Raw genomic sequence first — 23,323 nt, 5'->3', positions numbered from 1 at the left:
TTTCATGTTTATAGATTTCCTTCTTGTCTCAACTCAGCATCGGACTTGTTTTTCCCTGTGTATTTTTTTAAATTTCTTCTTTCTTAATATTTTGTTTTAACTGTGTTTTTGTATGACTTAATTTTGATCCATGTAGGCTTGCCCGATTTTAGATGGAAGTCCACCACCTTCCTCCCCGAGATATCAAACTTCCAGGCTCCTGTCCAAATGCCTGCACTTCCCCCTGTTCTCCTCAATGAAGCTTCCAATTATTAGAAGGTCGTCAAACATGGCGGCAACCGGTCTTTCTTATGGCAGTTTTAAAATGATTTGAAAACTGCAGTGAAGTTGTAGTAAAGTAAAAGTCGACGGCAGTTGTGGCTCTTCTATTGCACTATTTGGGGCCTCTGCTTAATGTGCGGCGCATGCGCAGAACGTTGCTATTATACGGCAGCTACACAGTTTATGTAGGTGACTTAATCATACGTCAGTAAAAGTTGGTGAATTCAATAAAATTGTATTAAAATATATTCAGTGTAATAATAGGATATTTATACTTGAAAAGAGTTAATTTTCCAGCACATGAACATCAATTTCAACGAAGGTCGCCAATTTCCGCTATAAATCCGCATTATATTGTTGGTGATACGTTCTCTCGTCACCGTGGGATAGAGAAAAACGTAATTTCGGTCTCTTTGTGTGTTGTGACATGTGGAGAGATTGACAATAAAGCTGACTTTGACTTTTTGACTTTGAATTGAGGGGGGCATCTATGCAGGATCGGCCAAAATGTGGAACAAGGGCAAGTGAGTTAGACCCCACTCAACAAGCTCTTTAGAGAATTTGGACAACCGTCCCATTCGCACCCCCAAGAGGCACAGGGGGGAAGGTGGGAGTACAGGGCCACGAACAACGAACGACGATACTCCATCCTGTAGGTGGCGATAGAGGCTGAATCCACAGTCTCAAGGTCCAGAGTTCCGATGGCGACTGTTGAAGCGGTTGATCGGCGCGTTGGCGTACACTAGCATAACCTTGCAATTTTAGTGCAAATCATTTATTTGTGACCAAAGGGGGTCTGGCTCCAATCAGCATCCAAGTGTCTTTGGAAGGAAAGGTGACTATTGGGAAATCCAAGTTCATTTATGAAATGCTAAGTGCTGAGTATTGCTAGCTTACATTGGTCTCCAAACCGGTTTGCTGGAACCTAACAACTGTAGCGGGATAATAATTTTACTGCGCTAAAGTTGTGATTGTTTCAACCCGGTGATAATGCATTTATTTTCTTGCCACGTTTTGTTGTTGAATCCGACTATAAAACTTTCAGAACCTTCTTAAAGGCTGGCGTCCTTAGAAAGATTGCTGAACACAGAAACACTATGTATAATAATGATCAATTGATGGACTCAAAGAAATTATAGAAAGCAAAAGGCCAGAGTTTACAAAATAATGGTAAAGAGGCAAAATGGAATTTGTAGATGTGGTGTAATTTGGCACTCAAAAAATGCATACGAAAAAAAAAAAAATTGAGAATGAACAAACACTCCACAAGTTGTCAAAATACACAGTATATGAATATTACACAGTTAATAGGCATTTATAGTTGCACAAATTTATGAAATACATGTTGAAAGCGATGAAATGTATGAGCACCATGGCAAGTCAAGTAACATCACAACAGACCTCAATCTGTGTCTTGTTAAAAAAATGGTGTGTGCGAATTGCGCAATTTACATTACATTTGGCAGAAGCATAAAAGGAAATGTAATTAAATATGTGCTTAAGAATTTGAAAATGATCTTACTAACCTTAAAGCCTTTGAGGTGGATACACTTTTAATGCTGGCTCACGTTTCTCCCCCTGTAGTTGCTGGAGTTGTCGTGTGAGGATGCACTCAAAACAACCTAAGTATGGCCAAAGGCAGCTCCATTGTGACAGAGACAGAAAATGGAGGGATGATTACAATGATAGACAGGAAGATAGGCATGAATACTGTCGGGATGTACAGTGGGATTCCTATCACAGTCATTTTCAAACTGGACCTGGTAGAACAGAAAGAAGCAACAGAAGTACAGACTACAGAGACCCTCCTCAAAAGCTGTACTCTAAAGACTCCCCGGTCAGAGATGGAGATACGGGAAGTCCAGCGAGGGGACGCTTGTCTTCCCCGGACAGAAGGGTTGCCGAAAAGAAAAGGCGATGGTTCACAGGTGACAGTCGTGATGACTCCAGCTATAGGTGTGAGCCTGATGGCAAAAAATATAGGCGGTTGCCAGATAGTTTTTCAAAAGACTTTAAACATCAGTTGACTCAGGAAGTCGACTTTAAATACAGACCGAGTATGCAAGATTCCCAAAGCCGACACAGACGTGAAGTGTCGACTTCAAGGTACCACCAAGCCTATAACTCCAGTCACAGGCAACCTTCTACATATAACAAAGAAAGGGACGATCACGAAAGAAACCACAGTTACTCACTTGAAAGGAAACTTTCCAGAGAAGACTCAAAAAAGGTAAAACACTTGTATCCAGAGTGAGAAATTGTAAATTTGTCATGTAATAATGTAATCTGACTTGTGTTGATGAATAGAGACATATCCGATCCAGAGAAAGGAAGAATAGCTCTCCTACAGATCCAATAGATCATCGTCAAAATCAAGCAAGGGATTTGGATGAATCTAAAAGACAGGTAGGTTCATCTCACATAAAGCAAGTTATGATGACAATTCAACAACAAAAAACTGTGAAAAATATTGTTGGTATTTAAGCTCCACACATGGCATTCAATGCAGTGCAGCAGTTGTTGCCTAATTTCAACGTGAAATTCAAAACAATGCTGTATCAAAGTTTGCCTTAACAAAGATAATGATAAAGTACATCAGAATGTCATTTCAGACTCATCTAAAAACATCCAAATTTTTTATTTTAAAACATTTCACTGTGCATTATGTGTATATCTACAAATACATTATATGTATAGGCGAAAGTACATGCATTTTTGCTTATCACAAACAAAAACATGCATTTTTGTTAACTGATGTTTGCTTGACTTTTTCAATCTTCCCGTGTATTTAACACTTAATATGATAAATCTATCATGATCTGTTATTCATTCTAGTGACTTTGCATTACTGCATTGCTTTCGTTTATGGGCAGATTTACAAGTTGTGTAAGGTTGGTCGTGTCTGTGAGATTCTTAATGAGATATGAAGTTGGATGATTTAGTAGTTGCGTCTCTTAGAGTTGTAAAACTTGCATTTTGTCATTCTTTTTTGCCTGATTTGATCAAAAATGTAATCCTTAATTGTTATAATCATCTTCTGAACCTCCCACTGTAAAGCATAGGGGTTGCATGTATCAACACAAAAATTGATAACTTGACTTTTTAAAAAACAAAATGCACACTTTCTTGAAATATACATTTTCAAATATAAACAAGATAACAGCTAACCTCATGTACAATTAAAACTAGTGTTAACACAATACCAAAATCTAGACTTTGATAGGATACCTGCATGAAATACCTCTGTACCGGTACCAAAATGATACCATGACAAAAACTTAAAAGGATCAGTAAAAAGCATTGAAATAGCTGACAACTAAAAAACCCAAAAGTAGATTGTATTTGTATTAATTGAATTAAATACATTTGATAGCATAAAAGATACATTTTGAAAAATTTTAAATGATTTGAAAAAATTATCCAGAAAAAAATAACATTTAACTTTTTTTTCTCACTATTGATCATTTTATTTCTATAAATTATTGATTGATTGATTGATTGATTGATTGATTGATTGATTGATTGAACTGTACAATAGTATTGCATCACATTAGGATTGATTGTTTATAACTTCAGTATTTGGGCATTATGAACATTATAAGCCATTTGTGGAATACACACAGTTATTCCACATTGGTGATTATCATTGTTGTTCTGCACTGATAGGCCCCAATGCTACATAGATTGTGAGGATGTACCGAATGATGGGTATGGTTGAGTGTCTTCTGTTTGTCTAAGCGAGTGCAGGTGACATTAGCATGAACTGGTTGCCTTTGTCCATCTCCCATCAGTCTTTTGAGCATGTGACCAAGCCCAGTCAAGATGTACCTGAGAAGAAAAATTCCAATGGTTTCCAACGGTTCCTTGATGTACTCAATAAAGGTGTGGATGTGGACATGCTCAACCAGATAGTGATTCAGAACCCTGCAGATGACTGTGGGAAATCACCACCTGCAGCACTTTCCCACAATGTGGTGGATCATTCCTACATTCCAGGAGAGCAAGTCGGGCAACAAAATGTCAACAAATGCAACGAAGAGAATTTTGGAGAGGAACGGCATCGGCTCCATTTTCCACAGCATTGTCTTGAATCTATTAGCCCAATAAGGCGCTCCCCTTATGATGCCACGTCAGTGCAGAGGAGCGATGAAACACAAGGCTGCATGGGGTCCGGGATTCCTCCTGTGGTGGAGAAGAAAAGCCTGGCACCTGAAGATGAGCACAAGCACCAGCAAATTCAGGAAGTGCTGCAGGCTATTGGGGTGGACTTGGGACCCGAAGAGCTCGGCCAAATGTCGCACCGGATTAATGAGCGATTATATGGGAAGAGAGGAAGCGATTGCAGCTACCAGAGCACAGAAAGGAGGGAAAGGATCACAAGATCGGCCCACTCTTCAAGGCGCCGCAGCAGGTCATCATCTTCGTCATCTTCATCAGCAAGCAGATCGAAACCTTCATGTAATGACTCCTCTGTTTGCAGAGACTCGTACGGTGCTCAGAGCAATTTCAAAGTGGAACAAGTCAGGGTCCCTAACAACAGTAGATCTTTACTGGATCATCAGAAATGTGAAACCCAAGCAACTGCTTTTCCAAATACTCCCACGACATTAAGACCCACAATGCTCACAATGCCAGCCTATGGTTCTGTGAATAGGCCCCCAATGGTTTACCCACCTCAGGTCCCCAACATTTCCAATCTTGGGCCCAAGTTTGTTTTTCCTCCCCCTCCCGCGTGTTTGCCTCATCAGCCTTCCATGCTCCCTTTGCCAAGTTGCCCTCCCTTCATGCCTTACCCTTACCCTTACCCTCGTCCATTCTCCTTAAATATGCTTCCATCTGTCCTAGCGCAAACAAGACACCTTCTTCCACCACCTGTCAATAACATGCCGCCACCATTTATAAACCCATCAAATGTACAAATTCCATTGCCCAGTATAGTTGATACTATCAAGTGTAGAACATTATCAAGGCCTCGCTGTTTGCTGCTCATTGATACAAAACCGCACAGGTAAATCATGCTAAATTTGGATCTGTTCATTCCAGTGTACACAGAATTGTGGCTAGGCATTTGTTCATGAAAGAAAAAGCTCACAATGGTCACTGAAAACTTGTAACTAACAAAAGACAGAATAAAGAAATTGAAAACCACCCAATGAAACTCAGTCATTGCTTTTGAACTGTGTCAACGATATATGTATGTATTTATACTACTATATCGAGAGAGAGCAATAGAGAGAGGGAGAGAGTGTGAGAGAGAGAGAGGTATAGAGATAGCTATAGATACCATATAGATAGATATTTTTTTGCACAACCTTTTGAGGCAATCAAACTATTTCTGTAAGACAAGGGTCCCCAACCCCCGGTCCATGAACGGGTACCGGTCCGTGGGTCATTTGGTACCGGGCCGCCAAGCCGCACAGGGAATTTTTTTTTATTTTATTTATCGACGATCAATTCATTCTGGTCAAGACGCTCGTCCTGGTCACGTGATATGTTTTCCGAGTCAAGCCCGCGAAAATGAGTAAGAATTTATTTTGAAAAATATCAATTTAAATTTCTTTTTTTTTTTTTAAGTCGCTGTGTCCCTTAACACAAGACGCTCGTCTCGGTCACGTGACATGTCACCCCAGTCGAGCCCGCGAGGCAAGCAAAAATGAGCAAGAAAGCTTTTTCGGAAAGGGAAAAAAGCCCAATGAGGAGACTGAAGAAGAAGATAACCACTTCTAAGAAAAGAAAAGCTGCATTTAAAAGAACATTTCTGGAGTCGTACTTAATATATGGATTTATCGCCACAGGTGACTGAGGCGCCAAGCGCACTCGGCATATGTGGCGACAGGCGAGCTAACAAGGCAATGAAGCCTTCAAAACTGCTTCGGCACACGAAGACCAAGCAATCCTGCATTAACAGACAAACCTTAACCACTTCGGGTGTCATTTTTTACGATTACGACTAGATGGGGCCGGCTCGTTTCTAAGAAACGAGCTCAGTGCTCCCACTAATTAAACGTAATGGTGAGTTTTATTTTTATGTCGTTTATACTTGGTTTTATGCCAGTCATACAATTTTATTTCATCGTATTTATATATTTATTATACATGTATTATTTATATAAATTTATCATTTATTTATATAAAGACTGGTCCGCAAAAATATTTCTGACGCGTAACCGGTCCGTGGCGCAAAAAAGGTTGGGGACCACTGCTGTAAGACACTGCAGCTGTCAGCAGGAATTGTGGCTGACCAATATTAATTGTTCCGCCAATTAAATCGGCCTATTTTTGCTTTTTTCAAGAAAATAAACATCGAACCAAAATTTTAATATATCGTATATTACGTTATCTGTACAGTGAAACCTCTACTTACAAACTGAATTTGTTCTTTGATTGCATTTGTAGCTAGAAAAATTCGTAAGTAAGAGAAAATGTTCCCAGAAGAATGAATGTAAAATGTAAATTTAAGGTTTAAGTGCTTTGCCTTGAAAGTTGTGTCAACTTGCTGTAGGACTAGGCGCTTAAGAGTGGCAGAATCATCTACCGTGCTTAATTTCCACACCCTCTTGCCGCTTTTTGCACTAGCTTTCTTAGGAGACATGATTGACCCCAAACACTCTGGACGAACTACGGATGAACTTGTCAATATGCTAACGCGCGGCAAGATGAACACAGGTAGTGGCCGAGCGAATGCTAGCGACACGCACACACACACACGTCACATCACTTGACACGCTCTGACAAAGTCGCTCACGGGTTTGGATGTCGTATTTGGTTCGTAAGTGGAGGCAAAAAAATCTTGCGAATCTGATTTGTATCTCAAAATATCGGTAAGTATATAGGCGTTTGTAAGTCGAGGTTTTACAGTGTACGTATATGTTAACTACCCCTTAGTCAAACAATAACCATATCATGTATTAATGACAATTATGTAAACTTCTCATACTTTGTGTACCTTGACGCACGCACGTACACGCACACAAAGGTCACTCACACATGCACACATTATGGACCGCATTTGCGCACACTCATTTTGGTTTTACATCTGCACGTCCGGACACAGACACTCCTGAGTCAATTGTTAAATGCTCCACACATACTCTTGCCAAAATTGCCTATTAAATTAGACAACCTAGCCATCACCAGGTGTACAAAGGATGGGTCTAGTAGGCAGTGTTTACAGGATGTCTGGACTCATTCAAGGTCAACTTTGGCACTCATGAGAGCTGATCTGGAACCCAAGGCAGGATGCGTGGGACACAACTATCAGAAAATAGGCTGCGTGCCCAAATGCCCAGTTGCGTTGAGGAAGTAACTTGGGAGGGCCACTGATTGAGGCTGTGATTAATAGAGATTATTAAATGTGAGTGCTGTATTTTAGGATGCTGTTTTCTGATGTCACCCATCAGTGGGTGTGAGTGTCGCGAGGATAAGAAATTAAACCAGTTCTAACTTGTGTACTTTTCCTAAACTCCAGACGCTAAAAGAAACAGGAGGAAATTCAATACTCCTTGTGAGTCTCTACTCTTGATTGGCTGGCTTACTTTGTGGACAAACTGACTATGCTTTGAGGAAGCTGTAGTAATAAATTATTAATTAAGGCTTATTAATAATTGCTGATCAAAATTATAACAATATGTACGATTGTAGTATGTACATACATACTGTGCGTGTGTGCGCGCGCGCGTGTATTTGTATATACGTATTTATGTGTTTGTGTGTGTGTGTATATGTATGTACGTGTACTGTATGTGTATGTATGCATGTATATACATATTTAAATGTATACTATACACAAATAATTTCGTGTATGCATGTATATACATATTTAAATGTGTACTATACACAAATAATTTCGCGTGGATCTCAAATGCGAACCAGAGGTGGTTGTCATGCAGTCCACTTTTCATTGACAAGAGCATTGGGTGTGTGCAGATGTCACCAAACTGCATTTTCACCTATTTTGACTGGATAGTGGTTGCAAATTCATGTCACCAAACTGCATTTGCACCTATTTTGACTGGATAGTGGTTGCAAATTCAGCTTTCTCAGATGCTAATAAGAGGACATACGTAAGCCCCATTCATTTTTATTATTATTTAAAAAAAAAAAAAAAAGATTAAAGTCCCAATGATCGTCACAGACACATCTGGGTGTGGTGAAATTTGTCCTCTGCATTTAACCCATCCCTGTGTGATTTTGATCCATCCCCTGGGGGAGAGGGGAGCAGTGAGCTGCAGCGGTGCCGCGCTCGGGAATCATTTGGTGATCTAACCCCCCAATTCTAATCCTTAATGCTGAGTGCCAAGCAGGGAGGCAATGGGTCCCATTTTTATAGTCTTTGGTATGACCCGGCCGGGGTTTGAACCCACAACCTTCCAGTCTCAGGGCGCACACTCTACCACTACTCTTGCACAGTTCTTTTGAACCACAATTCAAAAGCACTGTCTGATTTCCATTGGGCTATTATCAGTACATTATTTGAGATGACTTTTGTCAGTTTCAAGTTATTTCAGTGATCATTGTGGGTTTTTCTTTCATTAACAATAATATCAACCATTTTGTCCAGGAGTCTCTGTTGCATGTTTATTTGTTGTTCATTGCTAAGCACTGAGGCTTCATGCTGCCCATTTGCTTTTTAATTCAACAAATGAAAATGTGGTTACAAACTGTCCATCACCAAGCAAAAACATAAGACAAGAAAATATCAAAATACACTGACAATAACAATAATTGCCTAACACTGTGATGTGACGTGAATTTGGATTTAAACTAAATTTCCAATTAGTTTCTTTTTTTTGACACATTTTCTTTATGTGAGTGCAGAGTAAATGCTTGTAAATATAACTGTATATATTGTAATACGCCTGTTATTTTCTCCAAGTAAAGGGTTTGAAGTGGTCATGGAGTTGTTGTTTTTCTTGCAAGTTAGCAAAATCTGACCGAACTACGTAGCTACTGCATGTAGGTACATTTCACACATTTTTTTTCCTGTCTCAAGTTCAAAGGTTTGTGGACCTGCAGTAGCGGCTACTGGGGGAAAAAAAACACAGGAGCTTAATTTGTGCTGCTGCAAACCTGTCAGACAATTTTTTGTCCTTCAACGTTGAAGCATAGTGACCATAGACATATTTTATAATATACTAACTGTATCTCTGCATGCAATGGAGTGGATCCATTTGCACATGTGGGTGTGAGTAGGATCATGCTATATTCATATGAACGTCCTCAAGGTGACTGGTAAAGTACATTAGTAGAAAATGGGGTTAAAGAACGTTATGGAACGCACTGATGCTGGCATCCGTACTCCCACACGTCAGGGGGCGCCCCGCACTTCAAACGGGCCGGAAATACCGAAGGAAAACAGTTGTTGTTGTGTGCTTGGTCGTCGAATATGGTAGTTGGATGTTTCAACAACCTGCACTCTATTTAAGTCAAGGTACTTCATTTTAACACTACAAAGATTACAACATTTTGTTCCAGAATGCCAAGTGCTAAAATGCTATTCAAGCTACGTAAACGCTCAGTGATACTGAAGAGCTACTAAGCTAAGTATTCGAACGTTTTGCTGTTTGATCGATTAATACGGGAAGAAATGCACGGTGGGATACTAAGGTTAGACGCTTAAATTCAGTGACCCAAACTTCGTGGGTTCGACTCCCCTCTTCCATTTTCAGCCGTCGAAGTGTCCTTGGGCAAGACACCGAATCCCAAATTGCTACCATTAGACGTTCGTTGTAAGCGTCTAATAGGCGCTGTCGGCACCGTGATTCTGTTGCTTAAATGCGTGCACGTGGTTTAGTATTTACTGCAGTAATATATCGTTGGTCTAATGATATGAGAGGCAACTATTTCGAGCCCTTATACATCAAAATGTAGACTGTAATATATATTCTGGAAAAGGTCAGAGCTTGCTTGGCCAATGGATGCATAGGTGTTCCAAATATTTTTAAAAGTAAGTTTATCTTTTTCGTGGCACCAGACAAACATTCAACATGCTAACGTTCGTTGCTTTTTCTCCTTCAACTCTCTCCACTTCTCAGGCCGCACACGCCATACATGAAGGAGGCCTTGGTTGAAGAATGGATCCGGTAGAGTGGGAAAATGCTTCTCTCAGGCAACAGAGGAACCTGAACTTAGTTCAACAAAGAGACATTCATGATATGGAAGTGAACGGACCTCATTGCTATTGCAGTGATGGGGAGCCTCTGGAAGATGACGGTCCGGAGCTGACCAGAAAACTTAATCTGCTTCGAGATATTGAGGAGCGAATATTACACAAGAAAGCCGCAATTCTTATAAAGACATTTGAAATGATCAAAAAGAAACCGCTAGACTCTAAAGCTAAAACTCTCAAAGACAGGGTGTCTACAATTTTGCAACAGAGACATTGTCTCAACTCTCCAGCAAAGGTGAGAATCAAAGTATGCTATGACCCTTGAGCACTTTTGTTATTACATTTTGTTGTTGGGAATGTATTATATTTGAATCACAGTGCAAGATGTATGTGTCGCCTGAGCGTGATGACTCTCCAAGCCATAGCAGAGAGTGGCAGGAAGACCATCCCCTGAAGCGCAGAGTCGAAGCTTTGATGAGGCATAGGTTCTGTGACCACAGTGGATCCACAACAAAAAATCCAGTTAGTAGATTGGTCATTTCTATCACTGTTGGGTCACATGAGCACTGTACATTTTAAAAACAGTTTGTTGCTATCAGTCAATGAAATGATTTTTTTACATTGTACTTTTCATACATATAAAAATGCGGTACATTTATGAAGTAAAGATTGCCTGCTCATTTTTTACAGTAATTGTGGAAATGAAAATGAGTTCACAACATTCAGCGGTTTCAGATTTCTCCTAACGCCCCCCCCCCCAAAAATAATAAAGAAAAATGTTTAATGGAATAATTCAATGTTAATAGACTATATTCAGTCAATCGCAATTGATAAATTACATCCCATGCCTAGAACAAAGTAGATCAGGTATTCTAAAACCCTGTTGCAAATTTACAAATAGAGCAATATTGTTGTAAATTGTTAAGCATATTCTGGATGAAGCGGCCTTAATAGCTTGCGGTATGTTGCTGAATTTAGAACATGCGACATTCTATGAAGACTGTTTCATCCAGAATATTCGACGTGTAATATATATTTACTTAACTTGTGACAAAATTAAGATTACGTTTTGACTTTTTCCAGGCTTCCGCTCATGAAATAGCTACGCCGCCTGTTACCCCACCTCCCCGCAGTCAAAGTATTACTTCACAAATCCAGAAAGATAATGTCGCCAACAAAGGCTTTGAGCGCTTTCTTAGCTTGCTCAACAAGGGAGTTGACATGAACCTGCTCAGTAGGATCGTCAATGATGACAGCGAACATCTTCAGCTAGGAGACCAGCCCTTTAACAGCCAGCACTCCAGTGTGAAGGATGATTTGCATCGGCCTACTAGCAACGAGAGCCTTCAGTGCAACAGTGGAGCCCAGTTACTTGAGAATGGTGGGGAGAGGGCAGAGCTTTCTACTAGCAACACAAGCCTTCAATGCAAAAGTGGAGTCCAATTACTTCACAGTGGTGGGGACGGGGCAGAGCTTTCCACTAGCAAACACTACCGCAAGGAGAGACTCTCACTGTCGAATGACAACAACATGGGCAAAGACAAACACACTTCAGGCTCCAATAGTGTCTCCAAGTCTCCCCCGACAGTGGAGCAATCTGAAAAAGAAGAAAAGGAAATGGTTGTGGTAGATGAGCAGCATGAACAGCTCCAGAACATTCTAAACACTTTGGGCTTGAGCCTAGAAATGGAAGACTTGAGTAAACTAACACATCGGACTCAAGAGAGGCTGTATGGGAAAAGGAATGAAAGTAAGTCTGTGAGTCCCAGCACAACAGAGCAGCCAGTGAGTCCAGTAATGAGTGGATCCTGCAAATCTGACAGGAAATCATCTTCCTCCTCATTGTCGCCTTCCAGAAGCTGCCGTCGCAGTCCCTCTCACAGGCAGCTCTCCCACCACAGGGTGTCTCGGGATCGTCACGAGCAAGATTCATTGTTAGCATGCGGTGACTCAAGAAAGAAGACAGAAAATTCATTTCATTTCTATAAACGCCAAAATGACGTGCAAGAACAGAAAACTGTTGGCATAAACAATGATGCCAACATCTCGTATGAGAGCCCTTATGTTCACTCACATTGTGATCCCGATTCTTCGTTCCATTGCCCGGATTACGATTTATCTAATTTCACTCATCACTATTCCTCATGCAGTGGTGACACCAATCAATATTGGACCAGTACTACGGGAGCCAGTGTCCCTCCACACTATTCCGGTAGTTATCCTTACTCAATGGACACCCACGGCTCCCACTGCGCTATCCCCTCAGTGCAACATAACGGCCACTCCTTTCTAGATGTTTCTTTTGTAAATCCCGACCTGTCTACAAGTGAAGGTCAATTTGGCTCAGTCACTGCTCCAAGGAATCTGCATGTTGTCAAAATGAAGCAGCCACGTCGTCGTCGGTTGCCACAGAAGCGGTTTGAGCAAGGGAAAGCCAGATGGCTAAAATGGATGGGGAAACAGAGTCGAAATGTGCAGATGTTGAGGGCTCTAAGTGAAATTCCCCTTGAAGTTAAAGAGACAAAAGCCTCAGGAAAGCAGGCAAAGCCTACCCAAGATCATGAAAAACTCTCAAGGGCTCAAAGTGAAATTCCCTTTGAAGTTAAAGAGACAAAAGCCTCAGGAAAGCAGGCAAAGCCTACCCAAGATCATGGAAAACACTCAAGAAAACAACAAACACAAACAGATGAGGAGATTAAGGCAAACTTAAGGAAAATGGTAAGGATTTCCCAAACATAGTTTGTTAAAACTGAGCATATTGAAATGCAAATTGACTGAAAAATCACTGCATAATGAGACAATAGTGAAAAATTGTAAGACAGCGGATTGTCTGAAGGCACATTGTTCACCTTCACCCGCAACAAACAATACACAAATGCAATGGAGCAACATATGTACGCTATTTTATTCAAGCTTTATCTGTTCAGTTTTTGTAACTCTTAAATTTTGCATTTATAAGTCAAATCCAGTGGGGTTGATGCAAAGCTTTAATAGCATTAGTCTTGTTGCATTTGCTGTCATACTTTTACAATTTGTAAAACACAACTGCAAGAAGCAGAAGAAACAAAGGTGAAAAAATGGAAAAGCCTCAAACAGGACTGAGTCTGTGTATGCCTTGAGGTGCAAGTTGTAAAATCACTCAAAGTATTTTTTTTTCTGTGGTAGATTTGTGGGTTTTAACCTTTTTGTTACAAACTCATGGATGTATCTTCATATTCTCCTGTATTTTTAAGCTGGAAACATTCAACCAGATGTCAAAGAACAAGTCTCATGCGCCGCCAAATTCCTATCCTGACACACAGGTAAGCAACTAATTCACTGCAGCATTTTAATACAGGGCGTCTCTGAAATGTTCCAAGACTGGTGTCATGAAAGATATATGAGGGACCTATGAAAACCTATGAGCCTAACTGAAGGAATAACAAGTATGTCAGTGAAAGTTGATGTGCATATTATATATATTTTAACTCTTGTGATTACTATTTTATTTTCAGTTGCTGTGTGTTTTGCTGCTGAGACAGGTATTTAAAAAATGTTTGTTATAGAGGTTTCTGGAAATTGATCGAGTCGAGTACACCTAAATCTCGATTTTACGCCGACTTTGGGGTTGCACAATTTGGGAATTGTGTTAACCCCAAAAGTGTGTTATATAGAAAGTAGTGGCACTAATTGAAAGTCTTGTTTTCTTTAGAAAGGCAGGTTTTTAAGGCAGTCGTTTGTCACGTTAATTTACGCCAGGCATGTTGTTGGGCAGCTAAGGGGTTCATTCGCCATTCGTCATCGTGAAGACTCGCCCCTACATTGAAGTCATTGACATTTATATTAAAAGACAAGCAATACGCAGATGACAATGTCAGGCGGACTGATTAAGTCATTTTGATGCTATGCGAATTGAATGGAAGAGAGAATATAGCAGCTACTTATTCTACTACTATGTCTGGCCACGCTCCTTGACTTGTGTTTTATTTTATATCCCTTTGCCTGTTGCTACACCCAGCCATAATGCATCTAATAGGCATCCTTAAAATGTTTAAAAAAACACTGTATTCCAAAACAGCAGGCCGTTGCCTAAGGCAAGCAAAAAAACTAGAGTAACATGCCTTTGCTACCTTCTCTGATGTAATCCAGATGATGTGTCAAATAAGCACTCTCTACCCAAAAAAGTGTGTTTGAGTAAATCCACCGCCACTCTGTCCCAAAATACTGCCAAATAACTTTTTTCTAGGTGGGGATTGTAGTAGTGACATCATTTTTTAATACAGACCAGGCCCGCAAAATTATCTGACACATTTGTAGGTTTAATAAAAAAACAAATAAAGAAACAAAAACCTTTTATTTTTGAAAAGTACATGTCGTTTCATTTCATTTTTGCTTTTGAATAATGTTTTGTTTCGTTTCAGTTGCTAACATGAATTGGGCCGGTGAGCATCGCGCTTTTATTGTGAAAACGTTTATCAAGAACACATCTAACTGCAACACAACGAGCGTTCCGTTTACGCTTCAGACTTGGTAGACATGATCCTGTAACTCCTCGGAACACGATCTTGTTATGGGTTACTAACTTCAGAGCCAGTGGATCAGCATTGAAACGAAAATCAACCGGCCGACCTCGCACAGCGAGAACTCCAGAAAATGTGGCAGCGGTAAAATCAAAATAACATTATTCAGAAATGAAAAGAAACAAAACAAAATGGAATTTTATGTACTTTTTGAACATAAAAAAACCAACAAAAAAAAAACGTTTTTTTTATTTATTTGCATTTTATCAAATTTACAAATGGGTCAGATCATTTTGCCGGGACCCTGTATAAGAAGTAAAATGTTGGGTCCGCTTTACTGTCTCTTTAACCAAAAAGTTCAGCGGCGTCTGCACAGAGCTAACTAAGGTCATCGTCAGACTGTATATTCCAGGGCGATTGCCAGGGTGAACCTTTTAGAGTTGGGACGAGGTCTTTGGAAGACCAGTCTTGGAACATTCATGAAACGTATGCACTTATGTCTGTATTGATATAAGAAGTGTGCTTACATACAAATATATCTCTATCAAATCTCTTTTCATACAGCCATCTGACTCTTTACATTGTTTGGGCTAATGATGATTTGGAGAAAATCACGCATTTTGTGTTTTATCTTTTTTGTGTGCAGATGTGTGACGTTGGACTGTGAACCCTGACCCATCTGTTAGATGCAGTAGTCCACTTTTTTTTATACTTAACATTTTTTATACTTAACATGAATAACAATTTTTTTCTTGGGGCCGATTCTGAATTGCTCCATTCGCAAGATTAGTGGTTGTCATACCATTGCATAAAGTTTGATCTCAAAAAATATTTATCTTTTATCTTCGGTTTACGATGTCCATCCGTTCTGAGGGAGTAATGTGAATCGAATTTTGGTGTAAGTCGGAACAGTAATAAAATGAAACAGTACAGTAATAAAAAAAAAAAAAAAATGAAAACAATTCCTTTCCTTCATTCCTTTGGTTGGCTTGCACACTGGAAGGGGGGTTGCAAGAGAGAGAGATTGCAGCAGTCCAAAATGCCGTATACCATGCGAGTAGGTCACGCCGTCTTCCTCGGTCCAGAGTCTCTCTCGCTGTGTATTCTTCCACCGCGTGCACCAACTAGTTCCCGCGCACGTTAAGAATCTTAGGACGCCTTTATGACACAAAACCGCTTTAAGTGCATGAATTGAAATACGAAATAGGGATGCACCGATACCTCTTTTTTAAAAACCAATATAAGTACGAGTACTTTGATTACACTACTTGTTGACACAGCACTGAAAACCACAAAAAATATAATTCCACCAAATGTAAATGTCATTTTTATTTTTCACTGCAACAAGAAGGAAATGTTACAGTTGACAGTAACAGTCTACTTTGAATATCTCATTTTTCTATTACTTTATAATAAGAACCTCTTCTACATAAATTCTTTGCAAAAAAAAAAAAAAAAAGACTGAGAACGGCATAACCTTGTTTGTTCAAAACGTTCTGTTAGCTACACTAATGCCTACTTGGAAAATGTAAGTGGAAGGTTTTTTTCTTGCATGTAAAACGACTCTTTGTGGGGTGAAAGTCAATCCACTGTGCTGTCAAACTAATCAGAGAGACTGCCCTGTGAGCACTTTGTCGTCTACCTAGACGTCTAGGCTAAAACCCGGCTAAAAAGGTCTAAAAGTGAACGTTTTTTAGACGTTTTCTAGATGTAGACGTTTTCTATGCTATAGATCAGGGGCCCCCAACCACCGGGCCGCGGACCGGTACTGGTCCATGGGTCACTTGGTACCGGGCCGCCAAGCCGCACAGGAAAAAAAAAAAAAAACTTTTATCGACGATCAATTAATTCAGGTCAAGACGCTCGTCCCGGTCACGTGACAAAGAATTGGCGATTCTCTCCCAATTAGTCCGTTTTTGTCCGTCGGAAGTATCATTTTTGTGAATCGTGTAGATCCGTTGAGAAAAAAATTTCTTTCCTCGCTTACCGTTTTTCTCACTTACGTTTTTGCTTAGTATTTTCCTGCTTCCCGTGTTTTTGTCGCTTAGTGCGTGCTTACTGTTTTTCTCACCTACATCTTTTTTGCTTCGTTTTTTTCTCACCGTTTTTTTACACTTACCGTTTTTTCTTGCTTACCGTTTCAAATTCAGTCCGTTCAATGCGATAAACACAAAGCCCGGATGCAAAAAGGCAATCAAAAAGAAAAAAAAGCATGAAAGTCTGGCTTTTTCTAATAGCCCATTAGACTAAGATTAAGTATTAGATCAAACTATAAAGTGGTTACTTTTGTACAATTATCCCACAAACCATCTGTAGCTGGTGGAAAAGGCTGTGCCAAAAATAATTTGAACACTTTGACGACGTCTGTCCTCACATTTTAGCGCAGACTGGTCAAAGCGGAGCTTTGCTTGATGTCCTTGATGGAGACGTGACCCCACACGATCATCTGCGTGATGCTTTGTAGATTGGCCTCTCTGTATTTGTAAGTCACCTCGTCGAGGCCGTTGATTGTTATCTGGAAATGATCGTCGGCGCACTTGATGACAACCTGAGCAACAACAAGGACACCATGCACGTGATGAGTGTGAACGGCATGGCAGCGAGCAAAGGCGGGAGATGTGACGTTCACGTTGACATTTTTGGGACTCGTGACTTTTTTTGGCGAGCAAGCCTTACAGTTTGGTTAGCGATTGGAAGAAAATTCATGCTATGGTCGACATTTCTGAGTAGCATCACAAAGGACTAACATTTCCATTCCATACTTTTTGTACTTTGAAGAAGAAAATCACTCCAGACTTTCTTAGCGGCTAGGTGCTCTTCAACCGGTAAATGTCTTCTTCCCATTGGAAACACTCAATTATATTTTAAGATTGACGTATGTTTAGGGAGGTTCTACAAGATGGAATGGATTTTGACAGACAGTTGTATGGATGCGCCTTGTGCATATGAACAAACAACGAAGCGACAATTAGATAGAATTAACTAACCGGCACCAATCAAAGGTAAAGAACATTCCACACCAAAGTTTGGAAACCCCAAAACTGTAAGTGAGTGTGTGTGCAGAAATACAGTGTGATTCACGTCACCTTGACTTCTTGTCCACGTCCAGAGCTTTGCATGGGATGCTCCTCTCTTTCGTTCCAAGTTGTGTTCACTCTGGAGTACAACCAAATCTTCTTGGTTACAAAATTCAACTTGAGGAGCAGCGCGACCACGTTGTCGGTTTCGTCATCAGGCACAAACAGGTTGATTTTAAACCTGCAACACAGATGTACAACTGTGTGTTTGTGGTATTAGCATTCTTGTGCCCGTGTGGGAGTGGCTGGGGTTCCTCATACCAATCTGCCAATTTATTTGCTCGTCCTGTGATGGTGATGACGTTGTTCACACGGAGACCTCCCTTCAGCTTGATCATTGATCCAAGCTGCAAACATGTAATCAAAACATAACTGGCCAAAACATCTTGAGTAGAAATTGCATGCAAATGCTAAGATCTGACACTGAAATGAGATTGTGTGGAAATCATTACAACTGTCTTTTGAACCTGTCCAGAAACGTGGGATGCAGAGAGAGAGAGAAAATAATCAACTCACTGCATTCGCTGACTTGGTGAGCTTGCTTCTGTGCAAGCGTACGCTGTCACCAGAATGGCTCTCCTCTGTCTTCTCTGAGGTGATTGCATAATGCACTTTGGGCATCTTGCACATGAAGCTGTTGGCTATCTTGCAGGTCATCTGCTTCCATTTTCCAGCCTGAAAGATGAGCAAGAAGGATTGCAGTGGATCGTGCAAATGTTCTTGCAAACGGTCAATTGGGCACGCACCTTTTGCGACATCGCCACACAGTCCTTTTTCAAGTGTTTGGGTTCTTCCGGGGCCCAGTCGGCGAAGGTCACCTCGTGGCGGTCCGACCACTCAAAAATGCCGAGGACAGTCTGGTCATGCAGTCCGGTCCACATATCGCTGGTGTCTGCAGAGGACAAAGGCGAGCAGATCTCTCACCCAGAGTTCAGGGGATAGTAGTTCTACAAAGACGGTGTACGCACCGAGGGCGGAAGCACTTTTCACCCACGTCTGCTCCACCTCGGAAAGGATGGACACCAGATTGGCACCCAATTTCTTACAGTCAGTTTGAGCAGCGGCCCACTCCTTCTTGTCCTCAAACGTTTTGTAGCAGAACCCCGCAAACTCCTCCCAGGACTCTCCCAAGCATCTCGGCTCTGGAGGTGAGATCCCGTGCGGGGTTAGCAGTAGTTGAGCACTTAACATGAAAAAATGCTCCGTGAACTCACCTCCGTCTGCAAATGTGAAGGCCTCATCCGTCGAGTCGGCATTCCTGCAGGTTGTACATGTGACAATGAGCTGGGCCTCTTATTGGTACTTTGCCATAAATAATGGCCACTCACTTGAGGGAGGTGATCCCGTTCTGGGTGGAGCCAGCAAAGCCCTTCTTTGCCAAGGCTTTCATCACAATACAGTCTCCTCCGATGTCGTTACGAATGACGCCGGCGTGAATAGCGGCCGCGCACACGCTTGAGTCCTGCACTCACATCAAGTCAAGAACTCAACAGGCTGGGCACGATAGGGAGGATTTGACTTCCTGATCGGTGTGTGGAAATGAAATAATCTTTCAAATGGAAATAATTTGAAAATCCCAATTGAAATGTACATTCATCTTTGAAATGTTTATTTTTGCCAAGAGCCAGTGCCTCTCCAGTCCAAGGGTCAGCAATCACGTACCTTATTGTAGACCAAGGTTCCTGTGACATTGTGTTTGGAGTTGGCGCACTTGGGTGGGCAGTGGAACCTGCAGAAGGCAAAGACAAGCAAATTTACGACAGGCGCTCACCGTTATGGAAACACCGGGGCAGGTTCGACTCACGTCATTGCTTTGGTCAAGTGGAGGCTGTTGAACGTGCTGTCACAGGTCATCGCATCTGTCAGACAAACGGTGATATCAAAAGATTTGGACTGTATGTTTTACCCGGCAGCGGAGGGAGAGACTCGCTTACCATCACGTGCGCATCCCAAGAGGTCAAAGCTGAGGCCGAAGTCAACGCTGTCCTCCAGCGGCAGGATGCGGACGTACTGAGCGGAAAACGCAGAGCCAAACCGGTGCTCCCCCCCTCCGGTAAACTAGAAATAACACTCTCATTTGTAATGGCCCGGTCGGCGTCAGGTCGACTGGCTGGCCGCTCACCTTTTCGTCCGGGTGTTCATTCCAGCTTTTGCCATCCAAACTCATCTTCATCTCAAAGTCGATGATCCAGGACCTTTGGTCAGTATGAGGACAGCCCTGGGTGACGATCCCGGTCACCTTTCTCACGTGACCGAGGTTCACCTGGATCCAGCTGGTGGAGGCTGCAGGACACAAGTTCGCTCAGGACACCAAACTGCCAGCCCCGAAGTAACTTTCGGTTGTCTACGTACGATCTTGTGACGGTCTCCAGCAGGAATTCTTGTTCAATTGAGCTTTCTCTGGGCTGGTGTCGCTCATAAACGAGGAGGCTTCAAACGCTGAGTCGCCGATGCGCTTGTCCGCCTCGACTAAACTGTCAAGACACACTGAGGACAACCCAGAATCATGTTGCAACGGATTCCTGATAACTGAATCCTTGTGTTGTATTGTTCTGGGCATTGTTAGGCGCCGTCGATTCACTAGGCCAATGGTCGCCAAGCTTTTATGGCGAGTGGTCCCCTGAACCTTTTAGCCATCGCATCAACGTCCGTAGCAGAACAGACCCTTCAACGTGCCGTCATATCCCAACTCTGGTCGGTAGATACCGCATTAGACAACAGAGACGCGAAGCCCACCTTTCCGTTCACAGCTGTAGACCATGTGCAGATATTTGGAGACTGCAGGGCAGGTCTCCCGGACGCCCTCATAAGGGTCAGCAAGACAATATTGACGGTTGTCACATTTCTGCCTGTAATGACGGAGGGCTCCTTGCACCACACAAGTCTCTGCAAGTCACAAGGCCGAGAAGCTCATTTGGCTGCAACGGTCGTATCGTCGGACCACGGACGACGTCGCTTATGTCCTGTCTTACCCTTTGTTGCGTTCTGAGTTGGACAAAGGCTGCCGCTCCTCCGTCCGTAGGTGGCCGACTGGATGCGGATGACGCTTTGACCCTTACTCTGACAAAAGAGTTCGACGTTCTTCTGGTGGTTGCACACAAGGATCTCCCGAAAACCTGCGAGCGCACCATGATGTCTTTTTTCCGTCTCGCATCTTTTGACGTCAACATTCAGGATTCGGGGAGACTGACTTACCGTCATGGCGTGGAGGTTCCGGTTTATGTCCTGCGAGGCAAAAGCCAAATATGGGCATCAACATAAATTGGCCATGAGTCATATCTTACCTCGAGCTCTTTTCTTGCATATGTAGTTCCTCTTCTTCTGGCAGTTGTCAAATTTCCAATTTCCCAGTTCACGTTTAGTGTGAAAGGAAAGGCAGCTTTCATCAGAGGGTTTACTAGGGCTATCTGTAAGGAGACGGTAGATGCTAAGCGCTCCTCTCCATTGCTCCAGACTGTCGGCAACAAACCATGGACGGCGTTTGGACCCACCTGTGGTCCAGTGGGTATAACGAAAGGGAGACCCGTCAGTCCACTTGCACCCCTCTTCAGTGATTGTGGTGTTGGTGGCCAACCACCAAGAAGAAATTTTTTTATAAGCGCTGGATAGACCTTTGGATCAAACAGAAATAAGATGACACCAGTGAATGACTTAAAGCCTATACGTATTGTAATGCCCCTCAGTGCGTCAAGGATGTTCAGACGGTTTGATCGCCGCTTTTATTATGACAAAAAAAGGCAACAGAAAAACATGCAAACAAGATTTGCTGGTGGCCACAACTCACGCCTCACACACCAACTGATTGCCAAGCTAACCAGCCCGCACAACCCACCCGCATGACGTCACTTCTCACTTCTGGCCCCGGCCTCACACGGCTAGATACAACAAACATTACACTATCATGGTTATAAATTCATTTGACATTCTACTCATTCCGTTGTGGTCAACATAAAGTGGAACATCAAATCCTTTGTCTGAATTCTTCGTCGTCATAGCGTCACAAGCTCCTCTTTTATCCCTGTTCTGAATAGTTTTGGTGCGGTCTCTTTAAATGCAAATAAGATACTTCAAGATACTCCCCTCCATGCCGGACGTATTTGTAGTTTTTAGCGGAGGTAGCATTTCCTTGCACCGCAAACCTTCAGCTCGAATAAAAGAGCAGAAGACTTGTCCTTCCAACCATACATAACACGTAACAGAATAAATCCCCTCACAATATTTATGAATGCAATCAAGTTGAGCTAATGCTAGCACTAACGAGAGGCTAACAAACGCATTTAACACATTCTTGCGTTCCCCAAGATTAAAACATGCAACTAGCTAATACCACTAGTCAAAATACATCCACGAGAAGTGACAAGAGGGCACAGCGCTAAAATCAGCAGAAAGACCAATGCTAATGCTACGACAGTGAGCGCATACTATACACGCAATACGAAAGTTAAATACAGTTTATTATTTTTGTGTCGTCTCAAGCTTAGCGCTTTACTGTGTCCGCGGCCCGGTGGTTGGGGACCACTGGTCTAAAGTACTTCATTTATGTTTATTTAGTATGGCGGAACCGTTACGCGCATTTAGTTATGTGATGTGTGCCGTCTATTAGTGTTGTGTGGTGTCAGAGGTTGACCATTGACTTAAGTGTATTTGCAGAACCACACACTCACACACACACACACACACACACACTCACCCATGAACACTACACACACCTGCTCTCACATCCTTACGACAAAATGTGTGCCTTTGCCAATTTGCCTGTATCCCCCTATGATCCAGTAAAGCAATCAAAACCGAACCACGTCTTCCCTCCCGTGTTCTGACCAGCACCTGGGGGCGAAAAGAGCATTAACATCCGAGCCAACCCCCTATACAGTCCTCAGCCTACACAACACAACCACTTGGGGTCTGGTAACCAACTGCAGGTGACGTCACAAACAACGTTTTCTTTGTCTTGAGCAATAAAAGAGAACTGGCAAAAAAGTTCTTTCAAAATGTCACTTTCTTTGGCATATCTAGCCTCTACAAATATCGCAAGATTCTCAACCAACAGTACCGATCGAGCCCATATGCCTACCTAGTATGTAGGTCTGCTCCGTGTTGTCAGTGATGCTGAGCAGGTCGCCTCCGAGGCGGACGCAGTCGTCTCGCGCCTCCTGCCAGGTCTTGGCATGGTTGCGGTTGAGCAGGTAGCAGATGTCCTTAAAGAGGTTCTCCACCCACGAGCCGCATTTTTCGCTCCAGCCTGCAAGCAAGACTCGCGTCACTTGAGGGCCAACTGGCCAATGACCAATCGGCCGCAGGATGGGATGCCCACCTGCTTGCGGCTCATCATGGCGAGTCTCTTGGATTTTGGCTGCAAGAACGCAAGGGGGATCAAA

General features: G+C 42.2%; 2 protein-coding genes across 6 annotated transcripts; one reads left to right on the top strand and one right to left on the bottom strand.

Annotated features, from left to right (window-relative positions):
• The first annotated feature begins 1,845 nt into the window (after window positions 1–1,845).
• LOC133151352 (uncharacterized) lies at window positions 1,846–15,820 on the top strand. 5 transcript variants are annotated; one of them, XM_061274299.1, is made up of 8 exons: window positions 2,449–2,491; window positions 2,569–2,667; window positions 10,296–10,664; window positions 10,748–10,891; window positions 11,453–13,087; window positions 13,603–13,671; window positions 13,864–13,890; window positions 15,515–15,820. In XM_061274299.1, the coding sequence occupies exons 3-8, from the start codon at window positions 10,335–10,337 to the stop codon at window positions 15,533–15,535; spliced, it is 2,226 nt and encodes a 741-aa protein (XP_061130283.1). In that variant the 5' UTR covers window positions 2,449–2,491; window positions 2,569–2,667; window positions 10,296–10,334; the 3' UTR covers window positions 15,536–15,820. The 5 variants fall into 5 exon arrangements, with proteins under 5 accessions (XP_061130287.1, XP_061130283.1, XP_061130282.1 ...); XM_061274298.1 differs by lacking the exons at window positions 2,449–2,491; window positions 2,569–2,667 and adding an exon at window positions 9,568–9,691 and having other exon boundaries at window positions 15,515–15,819; XM_061274300.1 differs by lacking the exons at window positions 2,449–2,491; window positions 2,569–2,667 and adding an exon at window positions 9,717–10,207.
• A 418-nt stretch (window positions 15,821–16,238) lies between these two features.
• LOC133151974 (uncharacterized) lies at window positions 16,239–23,308 on the bottom strand. The gene is made up of 20 exons (XM_061275429.1): window positions 23,260–23,308; window positions 23,020–23,187; window positions 21,437–21,556; window positions 21,230–21,352; window positions 21,141–21,170; window positions 20,918–21,061; window positions 20,682–20,831; window positions 20,298–20,432; window positions 20,068–20,228; window positions 19,880–20,003; window positions 19,750–19,804; window positions 19,608–19,674; window positions 19,274–19,407; window positions 19,160–19,203; window positions 18,914–19,087; window positions 18,692–18,837; window positions 18,462–18,620; window positions 18,207–18,292; window positions 17,955–18,126; window positions 16,239–17,416 (listed from the first exon to the last, which is right to left on the bottom strand). The coding sequence occupies exons 7-20, from the start codon at window positions 20,704–20,706 to the stop codon at window positions 17,246–17,248; spliced, it is 1,653 nt and encodes a 550-aa protein (XP_061131413.1). The 5' UTR covers window positions 20,707–20,831; window positions 20,918–21,061; window positions 21,141–21,170; window positions 21,230–21,352; window positions 21,437–21,556; window positions 23,020–23,187; window positions 23,260–23,308; the 3' UTR covers window positions 16,239–17,245.
• Between the last annotated feature and the right edge of the window lie 15 nt (window positions 23,309–23,323).

This window comes from Syngnathus typhle, linkage group LG3 (assembly GCF_033458585.1).
Source record: "Syngnathus typhle isolate RoL2023-S1 ecotype Sweden linkage group LG3, RoL_Styp_1.0, whole genome shotgun sequence".
Taxonomy (NCBI): Eukaryota; Metazoa; Chordata; class Actinopteri; order Syngnathiformes; family Syngnathidae; genus Syngnathus; species Syngnathus typhle.
The sequence above is the reverse complement of the archived record's forward strand: the minus strand, read 5'-3'. Positions and strand labels throughout refer to the sequence as shown.